Source organism: Ostrea edulis, chromosome 7 (assembly GCF_947568905.1).
Source record: "Ostrea edulis chromosome 7, xbOstEdul1.1, whole genome shotgun sequence".
In the NCBI taxonomy this organism is placed as follows: domain Eukaryota; kingdom Metazoa; phylum Mollusca; class Bivalvia; order Ostreida; family Ostreidae; genus Ostrea; species Ostrea edulis.
In genome coordinates this window covers 8321393-8339349 of record NC_079170.1, presented here as the reverse complement: position 1 = coordinate 8339349, position 17957 = coordinate 8321393, and the positions used below count along the sequence as shown (strand labels likewise).

The 17957-nt window shown below is 35.2% G+C and overlaps 1 protein-coding gene across 1 annotated transcript in view; it reads right to left on the bottom strand.

The window, feature by feature from the left end:
* Nucleotides 1-1464: 1464 nt before the first annotated feature.
* Nucleotides 1465-17957, bottom strand: part of LOC130046668 (ficolin-2-like) — a 77882-nt gene continuing 61389 nt past the window's right edge. Inside the window, exons 6-7 of the mRNA XM_056142935.1 lie at nucleotides 16810-16971; nucleotides 1465-3487 (exon numbers count right to left, since the gene is read on the bottom strand). Of these exons, the coding sequence (XP_055998910.1) occupies nucleotides 3243-3487; nucleotides 16810-16971 (407 nt within the window). The 3' untranslated portion in view covers nucleotides 1465-3242. The remainder of the gene's footprint in view (nucleotides 3488-16809; nucleotides 16972-17957) is intronic.

The window sequence follows — 17957 nt, the reverse complement described above, 5'->3', positions numbered from 1 at the left end:
TGCAATCGAATCAGTTTCAAACTTCAGACATCAAAGCAGATACATGTAATTCGGATCATGCAATTTTTTGTTTTACTACAGTATGAATGTATGTATTTTTGGTGTTGTAAACTCTCTTATTTAAGCATGGATTCTGCAAAATTAGCCCTAAATCTTAAGAACCTTGGCTAAATCCAAACGCCAATTTTAAACAAACTATTTCCGACTGAAATTTGGTTGAATTAATTTTTAAGTAAACTCTACAAATATTCCCCAATCAATCAATTAGTTCTCCTTTGGAGGCATTGGGAATGAAGGTCAGGACAATGCTAAATTCTTGCCCTGTACTGGTATAGTAAAAATAAACCCACTATTCTTTGAATCTGTAGTATTTAGTAAATGTAAAATACTAAAGTGTGCATAATTTATCTTTTGATGGTTGGCATCAATAGCATGATCTGGGTATATCTTGTACGGAACATTGCATTTTTGAGAAATAAACATTCTTGTAAAACCGTGTGGTTTTAAGGGCTGTATTGAGGATATTACTTGTGCATAAGTGTTCCATCTCACATGTACAAAACAAAATTGCTTGCTTTACATAGTGTAAAATAGTGAGATATGACAAAACAGTTGGAACATGGTATTTATTGATTTTTTTTTTGCTTGGCCAAAAATAAACTTTGAAGAAGTTAACTATATTCAAACAAATATCAACGAAAAACTAGCATTTGGGTCACAGTACTCAAGTAAGCAAAATTTATTATCTCGTTAAAACGACATATACTATCGTACGTACGACTTAGTATATCGTTATTATGACTTAGTATATCGTTATTATGACTTAGTTCCTCGTTATTACGACTTTTATTGTTCGTACGACTTCATATCTCATTGTTTCGACATCTTATGTCGTACGTGCAACTTATCGTTTTTCTTACCTACGACTTGTTACATCGTTCTTACGACATATTATCTCATTATTACGACTTAATATCTTGTCATAGTGACTTATCATGTCGTTCGTGCGACTTACCCTTTTTCGTAAGTACGAGTTAACATCTCGTTCGTACGAGTTTTTATCTCTTCATTACATCTTAATATATCATTCATTGTTACAACTTATTACGTCGTTCGTACGACTTAGTATGTGTCGTTTATACGACTTCTTATCTCGTAATTACGACTTATAAAGTCGTTTGTACTACTTAGTATCTCGCACGTAGGACATGGGCCAAAAAATATCAACTGGCAGCAACACGCTTCCATGACAGTTTTGTTAGCTTCGTTGTTTATGTTTTTTATTCCCCTGTTCTACAATAATCAACAATCAAACAGGTGGAAATCGCGCCAGGAATTCTGACTGAATAGAGTGTATTATGATAGAAGCCTGGGCATTCCATAACTGTGCTCTTTTACTTCAGTGATTTAATGCAAAATAATCGGATCCGTTGAAGGCATATGTAAATGATCAAACAAATTGTGTTGAAATTGTGCGGAAACGATTTATTTAAGAAATACATGTCATACAATTACATACGCTAAACAATGTATTGACGTGAATATTTAGATATTCATAAGTGTGCCAAAAGACAGAGAATGAATGGTACCATCATAATGTCTATCGCTTACATTATTACAATTGCATGATTGAATATTAACTTGGAGCTAAATTATGATTAAAACGACCAGTATCACGTAATATGCATTTCTAAAAACTAACAAAAAGCTTCATGTTTCTAAAAACTAACAAAAAGTTTCATGTTTCTAAAAATTAACAAAAAGCTTCACATTTCTAAAAATTAACAAAAAGCTTTACATTTCCCTCTTCAGAAAGAGAGACATTGCCCTGCAATAATAAATGAATATCAGATAAAAGTTGTCCACAATTAATACATTTTCCATCATAGAAAATCTTGCATCCGTTACGATAGACGTACTATATAATTATATTAAGATTCATCCGCGGATTGTTCATCCGCGGACTGAAGACCACTGAAGACCACTCATTTATAGATGACTACTACAACAATTTGTAAAGATGTCAAAGGCAAAATCATTGGAAACATCAATGTTACGGAATACGAGACCGATATGATCACTCGACCCAATTGAGAGAAATAATATCTTGGTATCAAATGCTCCTACCTCCACCCATTCCTCCAAAAAAAAATTAACATCCGTATATTGACAAAAATTAACAGATGTACGAAGCGTCATATTAATAACTTTACATAATTCGGGTTACCGTAGTTTATCTGTGTAGGAAATAGGTGTATGTATCAAAATATGGAGTCTTTATGATGATTATTTACTTATCAAAATAATATGTTTTTAAGATGATTATTTACTTATCAAAATAAGATGTATTTATGATGATTACATTTTATAAGATGTCTTTTTAATGATAACATTTTCTGGTATACAAACATTTTATTTAAGAAACTATTCAAAGATAGACATTTTTTACAATATGTACAAGCATTTATCATGCCAATTAACCATATACATATGTGTCATAAACATTCATGTGCTGATTAAAGGCAAAGATAACGAAAATTGATCAATCTCACAAGAAATATAAAATAAAGAGTTGATCAAACACGGACCCCTGGATATACCAGAAGTGGAATGAGGTGCCTAGGAGGAGTAAGCATCCCCTGTCGACCGGTAACACCAGCCGCGAAATCTATGTCCGGTAAACGGAGTAATCCGAAGTCAAAATCAGTGTCCCAAGAACGGCCCAACAATCGGTGGAAAGCACTTCAAACAGCATTTGACTCAATGATAGGTTATACGGGCAAACTAGATCATTGTAACGACCATAGAATTTGGAAAATACTGACTTTAAACGAGATTCTAGAAATCCCTGTGACATCATCGTGTTTGTCAGTGCTCTGTCTCGATTGAAAAACAGATCATAAGGAGAACAAGCCCTTGCGTATCGAATCAGTTGAGAGATAAAACACCAGATATCAAACGTAATAAAGATCATGTAGAACATACAATATGTTGATCATTTGTCAGGATTTAATAATCGATTATTTTCACAAGTAAATGGAATACAATCATTCTACACAAAGTGCTACTGTTTACTACTCAAGAAACAATTATGTTGTTAAAATTGTTAAAATGTCCGATAATTTCAATCATATTTATGAACCGTCCGTTACTATTCTCTCTGTTGTAAAATTAGAATATCCAGAACATGGTTCAGTCGACTGATCAATGCAGATATCAATGACATGATTTAGTTATTGATGTTAATTCTTGGGTCTAATCTGCATTGATGTCCCCTTTAATGCTGTACGAGATTTCCAACCATACCAGTACGGGTATTTTCCACCAGACACAGCGGACCCGGCGTACTGACCGTTCAGGTTGGAGTAAGCACATCCCTTGTACCACCAGGCTCCGTGTCTGATTACCGCACAGTTATTACTGTGAACGTCGTTATCCTCATCATGTGTACTGAACTTATGTCCATTGTGCACCCACAAACTGTCTCCTACAACAGAATATTGATAACTGTTATAAACACCAACTGTCTTCAATAACAGAATATTGATAACTGTTATCAACATCAACTGTCTACTACAGCAGAGTATTGATAACTGTTATAAACATCAACTGTCTCCTACAACAGAGTATTGATAACTGTTATAAACATCAACTGTCTCCTACAACACAGTATTGATAACTGTTATAAACATCAACTGTCTCCTATAACAGAGTATTGATAACTGTTATAAACAACAACTGCCTCCTACAACAGAGTATTGATAACCGTTATAAACATCCACTTTGTCCTACAACAGAGTATTGATAACTGTTGTAAACATCAACTGTCTCCTACAACAGAGTATTGATCATTATTATAACATCAACTGTCCGTTACAACAGAGTATTGATAACTGTAATAAACATCAGCTGTCTCCTAAAACAGAGTATTGATAACTGTTATAAACATCAATTGTCTCCTACAACACAGTATTGATAACTGTTATAAGTATCAACTGTCTCCTACAACAGAGTATTGATAACTGTTATAAACATCAACTGTCTCCTACAACAGAGTATTGATAACTGTTATAAACATCAACTGCCTCCTACAACATATTGCTATTTGTTATAAACATCGACTACCTCATATAAAAGAGTATTGGTAAGTGATATAAACATCAAGAGTCTCCAACAACAGAGTATTGATAACCGTTATAAACATCCTCTTTGTCCTACAACAGAGTATTGATAACTGTTATAAGCATCAACTGTCTCCTACAACAGAGCATTGATAATTGTCATAAATATCAACTGTCTCCTACAACAGAGTATTGATAATTGTCATAAAAATCAACTGTCTCCCACAACAGAGCGTTGATAGCTAGGCGATTTGGTTTCCGCAGGTCGTGAGTTCAACCCCGGGTAGGGGCGGAAGTGGATATCCAAATAAAGTGAATTTTTCTGTGCTTTATACGAAATATTTCTTCACTTAGGACAGTTATGTTCAATTATGAGATTAATGCTATTTCCGTGATATATATATATATATATATATATATATATATATATATATATATATATATATATATATCACCGAAATAGCCATATATATATATATATATATATATATATATATATATATATATATAAAGCACTGAAAAGGCCAAGATACTGTTGGTTATTTAAAACTCAAATTTTCGACGGAACCCGCGTCTTTATCAAGAGACATATATTACATAAACAAATAACACGCAAAAACGACAAGTATCGATAAACTACATTGGTGACAAGAGTGATACACTGTTGTACTGGGTGACAAAAATGGTGGTGGTTTCGTTGTAAAGTGTGTTTAATGACTATGGCTTAGAGAGTTTGTACCATGGTCGGGTCGGGATGAAAATAGAATTCTTCTTGAAAATTACAGAAATCAGGTAAATTTAGAGGGAAAACTTACAAAACAATGTGATTATGGAATAAAATGGTGGGAAGATAATGATATGGAGTGATTAAGGTGGCAGGGGACAGTTTCGTTGATTTTGAAACATGTGGATAGGGGGTATACACCAAAGTCAGATTATGACAGACTAATGAAAAATCATATTTCCATTTTATGTCAGTACTTGTATTTCATATTAGTGTAGTTAATAAATTATGACCCTAAATTACATGTAATCTATAAATACTGGTGCTGGTGCACAAAAATGCTCTGAGCAGGTTCCCCTTTTTTGCTTTGATTTTCCCTCATTTGGGCTAATCCACACCACCCCCACACCATCACAGTACCAAACATGGGGATTTAGACACTGTGCACAATCAAGAACCCTATCTGCCCTTCTCAAAAATCTACCTCTCATATGGGGCCATCCACCTTCCCTCACAGCTACAGACCTTTTGCTAGACCCTGCATGTTTTCACCGGAATTTCTTCAGCAACTGACCACGTGTCTTAGTTTCGTATTTGCACCCATCTATATGCTAGGGTTCATGGTGACACCTACATGTTGTATATCAACATTTTTACTAAGCACTCAGCTACATTTTACATGCATCCTAAAATTATTGTATACATTTTTACACATGTAATATCACTTCAAATACGGGGTAATTCCATTTTTTGAAAAAGTTTACCGTCCTATAGTGCGAAACTGTCCCCTGCTACCTAAGTTCAAAACAATATTAGGTAGTCCGTACCATTGATGATTCGGATATGGTGAACAGCGAAAAATAATGATTGCCAGAAGAACACGATTAAACAACAAACAAGGTCAATCAAAAGACACAGATCTAGCATTAAAATCAACAATCGAATAGGTGAATGGGAGAGAAGTCTAAGGAAAAAGATTCAGTATTATTTTTCAAGCTAATATATTTTTCAAGGTCAGACAAATTAAAGCCGCATTCTAGAAATGCTGATATCGCAACATAAAGGGCTATGGGAATCTGAACTTATGTTGATTTAGAATAATGTTTTACCATAGTTTAGAGGTCTTAAGATAATATATTGATAAATTACTAGTCTTCAAGGTCAATACATTTTTTTCCCTTTATCATCACCCCCCCCCTTTTATTTTAAAAAAGCCGCAATGTCGAGACTAGAATATGAGAGAGAGAGAGAGAGAGAGAGAGAGAGAGAGAGAGAGAGAGAGAGAGAGAGAGAGAGAGAGAGAGAAAGAGAGAGAGAGAGAGAGAGAGAGCAATATAAATTCATAATTGTAATGATTTCTTATGATGTTCTAACATAATTAGGAAGTATTGAAGGTCAAACAATAATCGCAATTTTGGGAATCCTCGTTATGGCTAAATAAAGGAACTCAAGGTTAAATAAAGGAACTCAAGGTCAGATCCTTGAAACCAGGGAAACGAATTGTATTTATATTAATCATACAAAATAAGATATCTAATCGGGTGAATTTTGGCGATTAGGCTGTGGAAACTGATTTTAACCAAGGATTTATCCTGGATTCATGCGCGTGAAATCATTCAAATTATTCATTCCACCTGGACGGAATGATTTCAAACGGTGCATCCAGGATTTTTCTGTGCTCTTTCTCTCTGCATCGGTCCATATTGGGTTATGATCAACAACAACCACTTGCATGTCTTGCCAAATGTGACCTTCTTTGTTAAAATGTTCCCCTACGGGTTCGGTCACGCGTTTGGTTTTGATGGTTGATCGGTGGTTGTTGGTCCTAAGTCTGATGTTTGTAGTTTCCCCAACATATTGTTGTCCACATTGTTTACAATTGATGAGGTATATGCAGATGTTGGTTTTACAGGAGAGTTGACCCAATATTTTATACGCTTTGCCTGTAGTGAAGCTTTGGAACGTTTCTGAATTATGGCTAGATTTGCAAAGCAAACAGCGTTTGTCAGAGCAAGTTGAAAAGCCTCCACTGGGTAGGGGTTTGTCTAATCTGGCCCTTACCACCAAACCCTTGATATTCCTGGGTCGTCTGAAGGACACCATTGGTGGCTCATCAAATTATCTTGCCAATCTAGGATTATCCAAGAGTTTCGGGAAGTTATCCTTTAGGATTTTGTTTAGGTCCTTCAATGTAGGGTGGTAAGTGGGGACTAGAGGTACTCTACAGCATTTCGTTTTCTCCCTATACTGCAACAGTGAAGACCTGTCGATTGTTTTAACCTCATCAATGGCATTAGTGACAGATAGCGGCTTGTAACCTCGTTTGCATAAATGAAACTTTAATTGTTGACCCTGTCGTTCATAAGATTCCTCACTGGAACAAATTCGTCTGGCACGAATTGCTAGACCTTTCGGTAAACCCTTGAAAATGTGATGTTGGTGACAGCTGGATGGCATTAGATATAAATGGGCGTCGGTGGGTTTGGTATGGAGATCAAATTCAATTTCACCATTTCTAAGAGTGGATTTTGTATCAAGAAATGTATTGGTGGTATCTGAAATATCCACTGTGAACTTAATACTATGGTGAAATGAATTGACAAAGGACACAAAATTGTCCAGACTTTCCCTTCCTTCGACCCATTTGATTTCTATGTCATCGATGAACCTAAGCCAGCTGAGGGGTTTAGTGGGTACTTGTAGCAAAAGTTGTTTTTCTAGTCTACCCATAAATATGTTAGCATACGAGGGTGCCATTTTAGTTCCCATGGCCGTGCCACTTACTTGGAGGTAATGTTACCCATTGAACATGAAGTTATTGCGTTTAAGTACATGTTCTAAAAGTTCAACCAAGGAGTCCGTGGACGGTTTTTGGTGTTTTCTACTGTTCCAGACTTCCTTGCATGCCTCAATGCCTTCATCGTGAGGAATATTCGTGTATAATGATGCAACGTCCAAAATTTGAATTTTAAATAACCAACAGTACTAGTGTCGTGGCCTTTTCAGTGCTTTTATAAATTTCTTTACTGGCCTTGTATCTTCTCAGATCCGACACTTTAAGAAAGTAGGGTGTTGTTGGGTTTTTGTGCTTATATATATATATATATATATATATATATATATATATATATATATATATAAGCACTGAACTGGCCTCGACATTGTTGTTTATTTTAAAAATGTCAAAATTTCGACGCAACCCACGTCCTTATCAAGAGACATATGCTAGATATATAAATACCCCACACCATGAAAAAACCACAAATATCGATGATCTACATTGTTAACAAGAATGATAATTGAAAAAAAAATGGTTTCGTTGTAAGTGTGTTTAAAGACCATGGTGTAAAAAGTTTGTACCATGTTTGGGTCCGGATGAAAATAGAATTATCTTTTATTTGAAAATTATAGAAATCAGACAAATTTAGAGAGAACATTTCCAAAACAATGTGATTGTGAAATAAAATGGTTGGAAGATGATCACTTGGAGTGATTAACCTTAGAATATATTTGGTAATTCGTACCATTGTGGATTCGGATATGGTAAACAGTGCCGACAACGAAACATAATAATTACTGCAAGAATACGATTAAACTAGAAAATCAACACAGTCAATTGATAAACAAATGCATTTCGCACTAAAATCAACAATCCAAAAGATGAGTGGAAGAGAAGTCTATGGAAAAGATACTGTATTATTTTTTAAGCTAATTCATTTTTCAAGCTCAAACAAATTAAAGCCGCAATCTTGAAATTCATAAAACGAAACAAAAAGAGCTATATGAATCCGTACTTAAAAATATTTAGAATAATGTTTTATCATGGTTTAGAAGTCTAAAGATGATATATTGATGATATAGCACATATTTTAGTTTTCAGGGTCAGCCTGTTGTCTCCCCTTTATCCCCTTTGTTTAGAACGTTCCAGATTGGTGAAAATACCAATGATCGAAATTTCATGAATTGTAACAAAAAGTCTTTTGATACGTACTGTACACAATACGCCTTATTTAATTGGTATAATAGACCATGGGTCAGTAACACATTAAAGCTGACATGAATTAATAAATATAGTATAATTCTATATGTCCGCCATATTTCTCTGCTAATCCGCCATATTAGTTGGATATTCTATTGTTATATGTATCAGAGTTCGCATGGTATATATAAGGGGACGAGTTTTGCTTCACTTCACATCAGTGTCTTCGATTTACCTGTGCGGGTAGCTTCAACAGGTAACACGTACATCTCCGATACTAATTTATAGGATATGAAGAAGAAATGAAATCATGTTTTGGAACACCATGCAGTGCTTAAAATTACAATAAACATATCGTACAGTAGTAAATCATTCTAAAAGCTTTGGATAAATAAATATAGAATGCATTTTCTTTACGTGAATGTGCGTACATTTGTAGTAAATATGTCAAAATTATACAAAAACGCGGAGAAATATTTCATCTATTATTTATTGATAAAATGGAATAAGCAAAGGCTATAAAATCTATACCATTCAGACTTCAACCAAAATGCAAATACATAAATGCTACTGTACTTATAAACATGACATGGTCATGTATGCTCGTCATGAAAAAGCATCGAATGCAGACGACTATTTACCTAGGTCTACTCGCAATATCTGTAAAGGACCACAGATGTACGTGTACACTTGTATAAAATACTCTAAGTAGTAGTAAAACTACCTTTATTTGCATAATCCATGAAATAAAACGATAAACTCCATTCGTATTCCAACAGTAAATACCATTGCCCATTGTACAGACTGCGACACACTTCGCCCGTGCCGATCCGATCAGCTATCTTCAATCAGGGGAAGTATCAGAGTATAACATTTATCCTGTATTATGCATGAATCCTGATACCGTATGATTTACTTGTCAGAGTATTGCATATTTATAAATCAGGAAATCATTTAGTTAGATAAATTGTTTATGCATACATAATTTGCATATACAACACTCTACGAGTGTATGGGATGAGAGAGAGAGAAAAAAAGAGAAAAAGAGAAAGAGACAAAGAGAGAGAGAGACAGAGAGAGAGAGAGAGAGAGAGAGAGAGAGAGAGAGAGAGAGAGAGAGAGAGAGAGAGAGAGGGAGGGAGGATTCAAACGATGATCTTGTAATAATCGCGCTCTGATTAAGACAAATGATATCGTTAATTTAATAAGAGAACAGTAACTCAATATTGCTTTCATTAATTGATAGTACAGATTTATTTGATTCATTTAAAGCACGCAATAATTAAAAATTAAACATATCTTTAAACAATGTTATTTTCAATTACTTCATTTTATGCTAATTTGGCGCTCAATAGATCTTATATATCTATGCCATTTTGCTTTATTACATTCTGCGTTGAACTCGACGCAAATTGTACTATACAAAATTACGCTCTCTCTCTCTCTCTCTCTCTCTCTCTCTCTCTCTCTCCTGTCCAATCAATGAATATGGACATGTAGAGACCGTAAATAATTATGTGGTTCCCAAAGAGGCAATAGAACTATAGTTCCGTCTATACATTTCCTTTTATACGTGTCTTTGTGTAATCAACTGTTTATTATGGATTGCAAATGTAATACCCGTATTTTCACACAGATGTATATTTCCGATCATTATTCCCTTATTTATTTATCCAAGTTTGTATATGATCATCGATAAATTTTGAATTGTGAACGCAATATATCCAACCAGATGCTCAGTGTATATGTACGTGCATGATTAGATTCCCGATTTCTATAAACTGCAAAAGCCCTGACCAGACAAGCATTCAATACAGGACAATTTTTCGACTCTGACACCTCCCCTGATTGAAAACACCCTGAAGTGTGTCGCAGTCTGTATAATGGAATGACAACGTGTTGTAAAGTTCTAACGAAGTGTAAATGGAGTTCATCATTTTGTTTCGTGGATTGATCAGAATAAAGAGAATCTTATATTTTCGGTAAGTGCACATCCCCGATGGCTGTTGAATAGACGTCCGCATTTGATACGTTTTTTTTGTGTGTGGCGAATATGCCATTTGCATTATATATTATACATATGGCATGCAGCTGTATTTTGCAAGAATTGATCTAAATAATATATTTTATGCTCTTTGCTTATTCTATTCCAGCAGTATGTAATTGGCAAATGATTTTTCCGCATTTATTTCATAAGAAACTGCAAATACTTGCAAGTATGCAGGAAAAGTTTTTTTTTTTTGCATTTTGTCTAAATTATCTAAACTTTCAGAATGTTGCATTGGTATACAATAAATATTTTGTAATTTTGAGTAAAGCATAATGTTTTAAAATGTGATTTTATTTGTTTCTCATTCCCTAAATATTACTATCGGAGATGTGCACTGGTCGAGTCCACCTAGAAAACATCACTCAGGTGTGACAATCACATTTGGGGTATATACGGGTAGAGAAAATTAGGCTACTTGAGAGAAATATGGCGGATAAGATGAGGAATGCGTACGTATTTATTAATTCATGTCAGCTTTAACTCCCTCTTCAGGGATTTTTCTTTTTATAGGCCTAATGCACCATGCATGCAAATGTAGCTGTCTATGGGAACTGTAGGTCGTTTAAAACCGTATTGTTTTAAAAATCAAATTTATCATAATGAATATCTGAATTTTTAAACTTTGCTAGAAACTTAGTAACTAGGATATATATATATATATATATATATATATATATATATATATATTCTGTCAAAACATGATTACTAGTACGCTAGAATGTAAAAGAATCGCTTTAGTTCGTGAGTATGCTGAAAATCATAGGAAGACCGTATCTGCTGTTTGAAGAGATGATCTACCCAGGGACTGCAGTCACAGACAATGGTACTTGTATTTTAGAGGTTGTCATTCTATGTCAACAAGGATACTTGTGCAAAACTAGCGGTTCCCAAACTAATGGTAATGGTTGACCCTGATCCATCCAAACTTCTAAGAAAATCCAGCAAATGTACATCTCAGCAAGGCAAAGCTGCTCAAAGTTGACTTGTTAGAGAGTTAATTATGAATAAACCATCACAGTTATAATGAAACTTGATACCCAGTATATTGCAACATTTATGTCTTGTATTTTAAACTATCATGCTAAGTTATTAATAGTTCTCTCTACATACTGTGATACTAGGTCTTAATATTTCGCTGTATTATAGATATTATATAATATTAATAATATTATCTGGAGTTTGACTGCATGGATATTGGTAGTTATTATCTGTTGAGGTGTAATAGCTTGCAACATAACACTACATGTAATTAGTATTTTTACTATCTGTAAACAATTTTACTTCCTAGAGAAGTTTGAAAAAACCATCTTTTCTGCATAATCATATAATAGTATGTTTGCCCAACTATCTATTTTGTATTGCTTGTAGGAGTTATGAGATTGATCACTGTTCGTTATCTTCACCTTGCATAATAGTAATAATTGTTAAGGTGACGGTCATTCATTGTAAAACTCCAAATGCGCTAAGCATTGGTCAAAATTTGGGGGTTCTTCACCTAAAACTGGTGACGTCTCAATATGAATGAAACAATTCAACGGGACGTAAAACAAACACAAACAACCATTAAAGAAAAATACTGACACAACGATGTTTTTCTAAATAATGAATATCAATAAAATTGTTTATAATCAACTTCAAATTATGTACATGAATGAGTTAAATGGTCATATTCATGACGTAGTATCTCCGAGACCAGGAAAGATACGACCATATTATTTTCAATGCGCAATAAATCATATATGTTTGTCATTTTTAAGCAAATGTAATAAGTCCCCATTCTGGTCCAAAATCCCATGGATAGTCGCACATATTGACATAATTAAACATATATCGGTAGTTGTATCATAAACTGGTTGATATGTTCATTTCTATGCCCCCGAGGTCGACGATCAAGGGATATATTATTTTTGTGCTGTCTGTCATTCTGTAATTCTGCCTGAAACTTTAACCTTGCAAATAACTTTTGAACAGTAAGTGATAGAGCTTGGTATTTCACATGAGTATTCCTTGTGGCAAGACCTTTCCGTGGGTACTAAACCTTTTCACCTTGACATTTGACCTACTTTTAAAAAAAATCGACATTGGTCATAACTTCTAAATGGTAATATTAGAGCTTTCATATTGCATATGAGCATGAAAGATGAAGAAAACGAACAGGGTCAATCTCATAACTCCTATAAGCAATACAAAACAGACAGTTGGGCAAACACGGATCCCTGGATATACCAGAGGTGAGATCAAGTGATTAGGAGGAGTAAGCATTCCCTGTCGAACGGTCACACACGCTATGAGCCCTATATCTTGATCAGGTAAACGGAGTTATCCGTAGTCTAAATCAGTGTGCCAAGAACGGCCTAGCAATCGGCATGAAACACGTCAGACAGCATTTGACCCAATGATAGGTTGTATTGGCAATCTAGATCGTTATAACGACCTTAGAATTTGCGAAATGCTGTCATCTCTTGTGATAAGATCTTTTACTGATATTTGTCCATGTGACCTTGACTATCTTTGGAATTGGCCATTATCGAGGGCATTTGTGTTTCACAAACACATCTTGTTTATATTGTAGATTTAGTGGGGGGCGTGCGCAAATACCATATAAAAACTGAAAATGTAATAAATTTAGCATGTACGGTATTGGGCGGAAATTGAATTTTCAACAAGTTAGCGTAGACGTGTTTTAGCACTTCCTAAATGTGCGATATGAATGTGTACCTACGCAAGACATTTAGCGATGTACTTGATTTAGCAGTGGCTGATTTCCGCGGAAGGCGCTAAATAAGATGCACAGAGAAATGTAACATGTTTTACATAATCTTTATTTATAATTCATAATGTCCTCCTTAAGAATGGTGATTGGGAAACTTCTGTGTGAAAGTTTTACTGTATACATGTGCACCTGCGCAAAGAGTGACTGTATAAAACTGTGATGTGAAAAATGAATGATGCAATGCTGCAATTTATCTATTGAATGAAATATTGTATTTTCATAGTTGCTATTTATATACTGAAAATTTCAAAAGATATTTTTACTATGTGAAAATAACAAACCGGATTACTTTTTAACTATTGAATTATCTCTCCTGATTAAATGAGTAACTTACCTTGACTATCAAGATAGAATATTATGACAAATATAAGTAAACTGAATACAGAAACCCGTATCTGTCATTTTCATTTGTAAATACACATAAATTGGGTGACTGATATACAACTTTGATAAAAGTAGTGAATGATCAGAATGTAAGCTTGGGAAACTCGAACCCATGTAGCGGAGGATGGCCACCTCTCCCTTTCAAAAACCTAAGAATTCGAAAAACTGGACGATCCACCCACCACTTTTTAACAAAGTTTATTTCCTTAGCTGCCCCCCTAACCATTTGAAAAACGATATCTTTTTAAAAATAACTTTTAAGACATCGAAACAGGAAACAAGAACAAAAAGTATTCACATAAACAAGAATGTTTAAATGACATTGCTAAAAGAAAAATATAAAATCAGATTATAAACAGGCACATAGACTATGAAATGTAATTGCTAAAAAAAGTCTTACAATTGATAAACAAAGTCAAAAACAATAAAACACAATCGTTAAAGCAAACAAAAAGAATATCCTAGAAATGATAATAATGATAACAATAAAAAAAAAGAACAGAAACAAAAATGATAGAATTGCAAAAACATTTGAAAAACAGAATTGAATGAAACTTTGGAAAAAAAAACCTTACAATGTTAGAGTGAGATTTTTAAAACAAAAACGTTTAAATATAATTGTGACACTTGTATGCCTCCGTACTGCAGAACAAGGTTTTTTTTTCTCGGATTTAGCAATTATGACATTGAGTCATTTCTAATAGTTAATGAGAAGAAAGAAATATGATTTTAACAGTAGTCTTTTCATGAGTACTGAAAGGCTAAGGGGGAGTTTAGGGTCCCTGGGGTAATACCCACATTTGGGCTCAATCCACTAAAAGCCTCATTCCTTCTACCATTAAAAACGAAGAATGGATCGGAATAGGAACCCAGATATCTGCAAGGTTATACATGAAAAGGTGAAGATAACGATCAGGGATCAATCTCATAATCTTAGAAAACTTCGAAGCAAAAATTTTGCATCATTAATGGACATTGAGCACTCTACCGATATTGCGGAATTCATAATGTCAGGGATAAGGACCAGATTAGGGTTAAATTGGTCAGGTATGAAAAGGTGAAGATAACGGACAGTGATCAATCTCATAACTCTTTTAAGGAATACAAGATAGAGAGCTGGGCAAACACGGAGCTCTGGTATACCTGAGGTGGGATCAGGTGCCTAGGATGGGACAAGTATCCCCTGTCGACCGGTCACACCCGCTGTGAGCCCTGTATTTTCAACAGGTAAATGGAGTAATCCGTAGTCAAAATCAGTGTGCAAAGAACGGCTTAACAATCGGTATGAAAAAAGTCAGACAGCATTTAACCCAATGACAGGTTGTATTGGCGAACTAAATCGTTTTAATGACCACATAATTTGCAAAATGCTGACTTTAATTGAGACTGTTGAAATCCCTGTACTTTGTTTGTCAGTAGTCTGCCTCATGTATCAACAATGCAATAAAAATCTTCTTTACTTCGTCAACACTTGGGAATCAAAGAGACAAAAATTTTAAAACTCGTCTTCTTTCTAAAAATGAATGCATCAACGTGTTGCATTTAAACATTTAATTAAATTTAGAATCAATTTGAAAACACCGTTTGTTTGTGATGTGATACAATTTACTTTCTTATGTACATGAATTGTAAATAACAAAACGTTGTTAACTTGTTTTTACGCCCCATTGATAATGTTTCACTCATATTGAGACACTACCAGCTGTAGGTAAAACTTCACAAATTTACACCTATGATGAACACTCAGGGCCATAACAGTGATTGAGTGATTGTTTTTGCGTCCCGTCGAGAAATGTCACTCATATTGAAAGGTCGCCAGCTGTAGGTAAAAAACCTCAAACTTAGACCTATGATTAAAACTCAGGACCATAGAGCGATTGATTGATTAGTTGTTTTTGCGTCCCGTCGAGTATTTTTCGCTCATATTGAGACGTCACCAGTTGTAGGTGAAGTACCACAGATTCAGACTTATGCTTAGCGCTCATGGCAGTAGCAGTGTTTTTTTTTCGTGCCAACGCCTGTCGCGACACATAACCTTCCATTTTTAAGGTCATATCCAAAAGACCCGTGATTCTCACTTCTAAATGACGAACGTTTGGTGAAGGAGCAATCACTTACTATTTTAATGTCTTAGGTTTGAGTCCCGTGGGGATCCGGGTTAGAATAGGTCCTCAGTACCCCTTGCTTGTCGTAAGAGGCGACTAAATGGGGCGGTCCTTCGGATGAGACTGCAAAAACCGAGGTCCCGTGTCACAGCAGTTGTGGCACGATAAAGATCCCTCCCTGCTCAATGGCCATAAGCGCCGAGCATAGGCCTAAATTTTGCAGCCCTTCACTGGCAGTGGTGACGTCTCCATATGAGTAAAGTATTCTTGAGCGGGATGTTAAACAATATTCAATCAATCTAAGGTTTGACGCGGCCATGACACGAGCAGTGTTCGAACCGACGACCCCCCGGTTACGAAGCGAACGCTCAACCACTGGGCTACCGCGACCGATGGCCATAGCAGTGAGGGTTCTTTTCCGTGTCACGACAGGCGTTGTCACGTTAGCTCATCTAGTACAAAGTATTAATACCGTATATTAAGTATAAAAACCACAAAGCAATACAGTGATTCTTAACGATCAAACAATGTGCATGTTCATTGACCAATAGGGTCCATGGGCCGCTTGTATATTTTGCATGTTAGATGTAAGTTCATTTTGTATGATATTTTGTGTGTAATCCAAATGTGTTTCGTTTGGTGATGAGTTAGGATATATGTAAAGCATTCATACCCGCCGTTCCTGAATAATCTGATACTGTAAGCTGGTATTTACTGCTCTCGTCTCCAATTTGAAATGTGGAGTACAGGGCGTACGCTTTCTCGTCAGCAAAACTCAACAGCTCTACTCGTAGTTCCTGAATTGTCTTTGTTAAATAGTAAATTGCATCGTTTCCTGTTTATTAAGAAATAAAGAAGAATATCGTTACATGGAAACAAATGATAGGGATATTCAGTTTGCTATAGAGATATGCAAAATAAACTTTCTACAGAAATGAAATCTTTTTATTTTTTCTTCTAAACTTTTAGGGCATATTGGATTCCTAGCTTACAAAAAGTACCCACTACAGTGTACATTATCAGGTATTGAGCATTCGTTAATAGATGCTCAATGCAAACAAACGTCATTTGAAAATATTTATTAATACATGTATTAAGCATCAAGTGGTTACTTCGAAACAAGGTTACTTTTTCCAAAGTAAAATATACAAGTAGTGCATCGGAATTCTGGCAACAAGAACCAGAAAGGCAAGCGGACATTTTTCGAATGCATACCTATTAATATCATTTGGTTTAATATGCTTTTTGTCCTTCTGAGGCAAACGCTTTTTTGATCACCAGTTCCCCGTCTGCCTGTAAACTCTACCTATTTTTGACCCCTCCAAAACGGCAATTAGATTTTGGAACGCAGTTCGCTGTTCACTATTCGCAATTCAATAGTGAACTGCATTCTAGAACGCAGTTCGCAATTCAAATTTTTATATGCATAAAATAACACCACACTGGAATTATAAGGATGGGGTGCCAGTTACCAACCCCAAACACTGTGAAGAAATGGTGATGGTAATCTCTCTAGTTACGGAGATCCGCCCTCCAATATTTATGCATAACGCATTACACTTAGTGAATAAACATCGGGTTCGAAATCATCGAAGACCCTTACCCCGGGAACTGAAATTTTGGGGGTAGGGTATTAGTGTTCCTCACCCACCACTGTAAAGAAATGGTGATGGTACTCTCTCTAGTTACGGAGATCGGCTCCTAATTTTTAAGCATAACGGATTACACTTAGTGAATAAACATCGGGTTCGGTATCATCAAAGATCCCTACCCCGGGGACTGAAAATTTGGGGGTAAGGTATAAGTAATCCACTCTCACCA